General features: G+C 47.4%; 1 protein-coding gene across 1 annotated transcript; it reads left to right on the top strand.

Annotated features, from left to right (window-relative positions):
- Positions 1–1,410: 1,410 nt before the first annotated feature.
- On the top strand, positions 1,411–3,015 carry TREMEDRAFT_58373 (uncharacterized protein; the record flags this gene model as incomplete). The annotated part of the gene is made up of 6 exons (XM_007001181.1): positions 1,411–1,445; positions 1,531–1,666; positions 1,813–1,951; positions 2,013–2,276; positions 2,734–2,798; positions 2,932–3,015. The coding sequence occupies 6 exons, from the start codon at positions 1,411–1,413 to the stop codon at positions 3,013–3,015; spliced, it is 723 nt and encodes a 240-aa protein (XP_007001243.1).
- Positions 3,016–7,313: the final 4,298 nt, after the last annotated feature.

Below are 7,313 nucleotides of genomic sequence, written 5' to 3'. Positions count from 1 at the left end.
CTCTGTACTACATTGTAATCGTACTCGTCTTACAGTACATTCGAACATGTCTTATCTCGTGCCTGACTCTACGATCGAGTCACCCCTCTCTCTTTGTCTCTTTCACGTGTAACCCTCCTTTTGTCGCTGAAACCCTTGCAAAAGAGACCGCCCTGACGGCATGGCACATCACGCCAACAAGGATGATCCCGGTAGACCAAAGAAGACAGAGGATGGGAGGAGGTGGTTGATTGAGATGGGAAAGGGGGAAAGGGGAAGGGGGATGGAGAAGACAAGTGGGGCCTGAACCGTGCGGAGGATGAATGAAGTCTTTCCGGGCTCAGAATATTTTTGACCTCTTGAAGACAACCTCTTTTGTTCTGCATCATTCTGAGAGGAAAGGTTGGAGGTATCACATTGAGATAAATAGCTGCTTTGAAGAGTGTATGGGCAACATCAACATCTCCCACTTTGTTACGACCTGGTAAGCCAGCTTGTAACACCAAGTCCCATGATCTCTGAACAATCCACCTGAAGCCCTTCAACCCAATTACGCCTCATAGCTCCTACAAACCACGAGTAACTTCGTCACCAACCGACAACCACCGATATCATTCGATAACCTTTGCTCACCAGTGATATCCTTAGACAAGCACTGACAACCTACGACCGTCTCTCAACGCATAGCAAAGCACTGCGGTGCAACACATGTACTTGCACCGCAATGCATGCAGACCTCCGACCAGACTCGATGGATCTCAGAGCATAGCAATGCAGTGCATAGGGAAGAGCCGAATGTATCGTAGCAGAGCAATGATAAGCATAGGAAGGCGCTAGAAATCCGGTGGCCTGCGGAGCAGGCCTCCTGGGACCCTCTGTAGACTATTTAAACCCTACATCTTCTTTCCATAGTTTCTTTTCTTCAGAGATCAATTATCATACGTTTTCACCCTTTACTGACCAAGTCTTCGATACTGACTTCGACTTCAACTTGTCCTTCAACATTGGCCCCAAGCCTTAATCTGTTCAACACCTTGGGCCCAATATCATCATCAGACATCCTCTTGTCATCATCCTAGACTCTCTCATTGCCAGTAAGTAATCTCGTCCAGTGTATCAAAGTTCCACTCTCTCTCTCTCTTCATCCTTCTACATCACTTCATCCTCACTCTTCTCTCTTCATCACTCGTCCACCTGCTGTCTTTCCCTTAAGACAACCAGGCTTAACACACTTCTAACACTTCGAATATTTTATTCACAATGTCTGCACCTTGTCACAATCGTTGTCTCTTCTGCTCTACTGACCGACGATCGACAAACCTCGGCTAACTACGTCGTAGTGGGGCGTCGATGTCTCACTAGGACAGGGTACTCGTTGGGGAACTACGGCTAACTTCATCGTAGTGATACGTCGAGTGGTAAATGAATAGGATGATCGTTGATGAACCGCGGCTAACTTCGCCGTGGTGCGTCGAAATGCTCGATGGTAGCTCTCCTTATCTCGACGGTTGTAGCTACTGAATATATCACTCGCTACTGACAACAATCAAGGATCGCTGAAGAAGTTCAGCGATCTGTAAACTATCTATACTCCCCCTCTCTTCTCATAGAACGTCCCTCAACTCCTGCACAGCCTTGCGCTCAGTCCTCTTTGCTCAACTTCGCCGTACCTCGCCATATCCCCGATGTCCTACTCCTCTCACTTCGACTAACTTCACCTAACTTCCTTTGTTCTGGTCTCCCTCGGTTCCCTTCCCCTAACTTCGCCGTAGTTCTCCGCTTGACGGGGTTATCGTGACAAATACCCTCTTGGTTCTCGTAACTTCGCCGTAGTTGGTCTCAGTGGTTCGAGTGGAAGTCGGTGATGGTGAAAGGAAGGTCGGTGATGGTGAAAGGAGGATCGGTGATGGTGGTTGTCAGGGATGTTACAACGTAGTTCGTGACACACCTGAACACTCAAGTCTGCCTGTTGGTGAGTGGACTTGAATTGGACTTCTCCTCTATCATATTGTGTATCAGTTTTTGACATTCAGACTCAAACCTCATGGAATTCAAGGGCTTGGACGCCATCCTTAAGCTTATCCACAGGCTAGACAACGCTAAACTGGTCATGACGCCTGCCTTCTCAGAAAGCTTTCTGCAAGGGCAGAGTAATGATGGCAACCGGGTCAAACTTTACCTTCCCAATCAAGACCAGCTCCAAGAATCACTTGGCAACATGCCACTGAACTTTGTACTGGTCAACGGAGAGCACAATGCTCTATCCTTTCCCCAGTGGCCTGCAACCCCAGACATCAGTGAGTTGAGGGTCAGATGGCCTTCTCCACTAGTCATATCATTGTTTACCTTAGCTGCTTGAGCATGACATAACCTGAACACTGACACTTTGTCACACCTTTTCTAATTTTTTGTGAAAGCTGACAACAGTCCCTCTTGAAAACATCTCAGGGCGGTGGACCACTCAGATGAGCTACGAGATACATGGAACTCGGGAAAATGGTTCAGAGAAGACCATCCTGCTCCCCTTCACTATCCATATGCACACCATGGGGCTACCACTGCCACACTCTAGTCCTCCTCAAGTCTCACGGTCTAGGTCATCCAAGTTGTAATTGAACGATATAGAAATGCATAAAGACATGAACAAACAAACAAAGAGAAAAGTTTCAACACCCATAGCTCATTCGATCCCTCCAACACTCCCACCAAGCTATTGCTGTTGAACATAAACTACACAGGTACTCTCACTGCTAGCAGGAAATAGCGATAGACCAAGCATTTCTGTGAACCGAGTGAACAAAGTTGGTGATAGGGGTTTTGTGAGTCCATCAGCAAGTATTGCAGCAGTTTTGACATACTCAATGTTGATGATTGATCATTCAACTAGTTCACGAAGATAATGAAACCAAATATCAATCTGTTTTGCTCGAGAGTGACCAATTGGATTTCGAGCGATGGCAATTGATGCTTGATTATCCCCATAGAGCTTGTGTCACAAACTACGTCGTGACACCTCGATTATTCCACCAACAATGACCCTCCTTTGACCATCGAAACCCCCATCACGCCTTAACCTTTTTTACTCTACACGTAACTCAGGACATCTGAGACCAAGTACGGCGAAGTTAGACGGCGTTAGGCTAAGTAGGGACAATGGGAGCAGAAGCACGGTGAAGTTAGACGGAGTTAGACTAGGTAGGGACAAAGGGAGCAGAAGTGCGGCGATGTTAGGCGGCGTTAGTCGAAGGAGGAAGAGGATGGCCGGGGACTCGGGGAAGTTGGACAAAGTGCATTGAAGTATGTCAAAGCGCGAGAGGGTTGGATGAATGTCTAGGAGGAATAGATAATATTAGCTGAGAAGATTGCTGAAGTTCTTCAGCGATCCTTGATTGTTGTCAGTAGTGAAAGACAGATAGAGATAGCTATATACACAGATCGAGATACATCACCATCAGTAGAACAAAACCCCAGTTAGAGTAACTACGCCGAAGTACGCTGTAGTTACACTCCTTTCAACGTCTGCGCCCTCCTGGTTGGGTGAGACATCAACTTAGAAGCGTCAAGTTAGCTGAGGTTCGTCGACCGTTGGTTTGTTAGAAGATAGTTGTTCGACGGCTGTGACAGCTTGATTGCTTTCTTGGGAGCAAACCCAAGTTCTGACAAGAGCAAACAAAGCCACATTGCTTCTCAAGCGGCTTGAGCGAGTCCCACATATTCAGCATCTCCTGTTGCAAGAGCAACAGAAGGCTGAAGCTTTGACTGCCAACTAATGGTCCCACCCCAGAGTCGAAACACATAACCACTTGTACATTGACGTCGCTCGGTATCGCTCCTGGCAAAATCTGCATCACTGAATCCATCCAGTTCGCTCCCACTGTTTGCATATCGTATACCAACCGTTCGGGTTTGTTTGAGATAGTGTGAGACAGAGAGGACTGCTTCCCAATGAGTGATAGATGGGTTGCTTGAGAACCAACCAAGCAAACCAACCACATATGCAAGGTCTGGTTGTGTTATGACCAGGTCATAACACCTCATCACAACAAGTCATGTGACCCCACACCCCCCATTGTGGAATTGTGCTAGTCATGTGACTCCACACACCTCATTGTGGAGTTGTGCAAGTCATGTGACTCCACACACCACATTGTGGATTGTGGGAATCAGTGTGAAAACATGTAATTCTGAAAGGTATATAAAGGCGGCGGAATGGGTATCTACTTTAACGACGAAAACTATCTCAAAACACCTCACTTTTCCTCATTACCTCTCCGCTCTCCCCAAAGTCATCTTTGACCATAGACAGTGCAAGATCATCCTACGGGTGGCACTCCATCTATCATCAAGCCTGACTTTGGGTCTTCACTTTCAAGTCCCACCTTCCTTTGTATATAGTTCCAACTACTAGACACTCTTATACTTGATCTATATTTATTACCTCCTTCCTACTCGATACATCTTCTGTCGACCTTTGCACCAGCACTACGGTCTACTCCCGCCAGTCGTAGACCAAGCTTGCTGTAAACTTCTGCTGTCCACCCTGTCTCCACATCCCGACAACCTTTCGCTGGGGACAGGTCTTAACAGGTTGAGTTCCAAGCATGACATACATGAGCGAACCAATAGATGTCAAATATCGAGCTCGATTGGTTGTGGGTTCTTCAGGTAGCCAAGCATTGTCACAAAGTGACAAGACAGTTTGGTTAGAGTTGGATGGGTTGGGTATTTAACCAGTGACCGACGGTGACGCTTAACCGCCGGTCAATAGGCCTTTTAGCACAGTGGTTTAGACCACTGTCTCTGAAGGGCACTGTTATATTGTCCCAATGCTGGTTAGTTGGTCTTGTGACAAGCATGTAGGATTGTATTTTCTTTCATAGGTGTATCTCTCAGTTTGCAATTTTGCATGTCAAATTGTGTGAGGATGGTGTCAATGTATTGAGTTTGACATAGATTGAGCTGGGGCTTCGATCGATCGCGCTTGACTTGTAAACCAAGGATAAAGTGCAGCTCACCAAGATCTTTCATGTCATATCGCTTTGACATTTCATTCTTGAAGAACTCGAGCGTGCTCGAGCGAGATGCAGCAACGGTGAGGTCATCCACATACACTCCAACAATAATCAGATCATCAAACTGACCTCAAACATAAATCGAGTGATCGGACATTGTTCAAATGAACCCGAGTGAGCAAAGTGTTGAGTCGAGTTCGCGGTACCAAGCTCGAGGTGCCTGCTGGAGTCCATAGAGGGATTTGTCTAGTTTCCAGACCATCTTCTCATCTTGAGCAAACCCTTCCGGCTGTTCCGTGTAGACTACTTCATCAAGCGAACCATAGAGAAAGGTAGTTTTTACATCCATCTGATGAAGTTTGAGATCATGCATGGCAGCGAGTGCAAGGATTGTTCGAATGGATTGAAACTTGGCAACAGGAGCAAATGTCTCATCATAATCAATACCTGGTTGTTGAGTAAAACCTTGAGCGACTAGTTGAGCCTTGAACCGATCGATGTCACCATTGGCAAATCTCTTGACCCTAAAAACCCATTTACAAGTTACGATCCTGCCTTGAGCGGCCGAGCAAGGTACTAGGTGATAGACACCTGCCTTTTCCAGTGACTTCATCTCGTCCTGAGCTGCTATTTTCCACTGCATTGAATTGCTTGGTCGAATTGCTTCATCCCATGAGCGAGGTTCATTAACCGAGATGTGAGCTGCAAAGCCTGCAAGAGAGTATGCTGAGAGGGAAATCGGCCATTGAGGGAGTCGAGCGTCCGAAGGGGAAAAGTCTTGTTCACCTGGTCAACCAAGGAAGTCGTTTAACTCAATTTCATACTCTGGGTACTGGGAGATAAGACCAAATGTTTGACCCGAGCGAGTTTGCATTTGTTTGGGTTGTTGTTCCTCCAGCTCAGGTGAGGGAGCATGCTCTCGAGCAAAGCGAGGATCTTCCTCATATTGCCATCCTGGATATCAAACGAGTTCGTTCGATTGATCCTGATTGTCCTGCTCTACTTTGTTTTGCCCTTCATTTCCCTGTCCTCCTGCTCCCACCAGTTCTTTATCCCCCACCCCTTCTTCATCTCCGATCACTTCTTCATCTCCGATCACTTCTTCATCTCCCACCACTTCTCCATCTCCCACCACTTCAAACACATTGACCAGGGTCGAGATGCTTGAAGTACTCGTTTGAGAAGTGGGTGTGAGTTTGATCGATCTAGTTCTGGCACCAAGCTGTGTGTCCAGTAGAAAGAGCTTATTCAACACAGCGAGCGAAGGAGATGAGGGAAGCATTCTCTGCGGTGAGATAGATTCATCAAAGATGACATCGCGCGAGATGATCTCCGTTCAAGCGAGTGGATCCCAGAGTCTGTACGCCTTCTGAGTAAGAGCATACCCAAGGAGACAGCACAAAGTCACACGAGGTTGAAGCTTACTATCTCGAGCCCCTTTCCGAACGAGTGCTCAAGCCGCACATCCAACAACTCTGAGTTTGGATAAGTTAGGCTTGATATGAGCGAACATCTCGAGTGGGGTCTTGTCTTTGATCAAGCAAGATGGTGATCGATTCTTGAGATACACAACAGTTGCCATGATATCTGCCCATAGAGTGACAGGAAGTTTCTCTGAAAGGAGGAGTGCAATTGTTTGTTCAACAATAGTCCAATTCGCTCGCTCAGTGTCACGAACCACGTCGTAACATCCCTGACAACCACCATCACCGACCCTCCTTTCACCATCACCGACCACCACCCGAACCACTCAGACCGACTACGGCGAAGTTATGAGATCCTGGAGGGTATTAGTCACGACAACCCCGTCGAGCGGAGAACTACGGCGAAGTTAGGGGAAGGGAACCGAGGGAGAGCAGAATAGGTGAAGTTAGTCGAAGTGAGCGGAGTAGGATATCGGGGATATGGCGAGGTACGGCGAAGTTGAGCAAAGAGGACTGAGCGCGAGGCTGTGCAGGAGTTGAGGGATGTTCTATGAGAAGAGAGGAGAAGTATAGATAGTTTACAGATCGCTGAACTTCTTCAGCGATCCTTGATTGTTGTCAGTAGCGAGTGATATATTCAGTAGCTACAACCATCAAGTTAAGGAGAGCTACCATTGAGCAGTTTGACGTACTACGGCGAACTTAGGCGCAGTTCATCGACGATCACCTGATCACTTACGCTTGGAGGGGTTACTGCGGCTAATTTAGCCGTGGTTCCCCGACCATTGCCGTGGTCTGGTGAGACATCGAGGCCCCACTACGACGTTGGTAGCCGAGGGGGTCGGTGATGGTGGTTGTCAGGGGATGTTACGACGTGGTTCGTGCCACTGGGCGAGCG

This window comes from Tremella mesenterica, assembly GCF_000271645.1.
Source record: "Tremella mesenterica DSM 1558 unplaced genomic scaffold TREMEscaffold_1, whole genome shotgun sequence".
In the NCBI taxonomy this organism is placed as follows: domain Eukaryota; kingdom Fungi; phylum Basidiomycota; class Tremellomycetes; order Tremellales; family Tremellaceae; genus Tremella; species Tremella mesenterica.
Note: the sequence above shows the minus strand (reverse complement) of the source record. Positions and strands in the feature narration are given on the sequence as shown.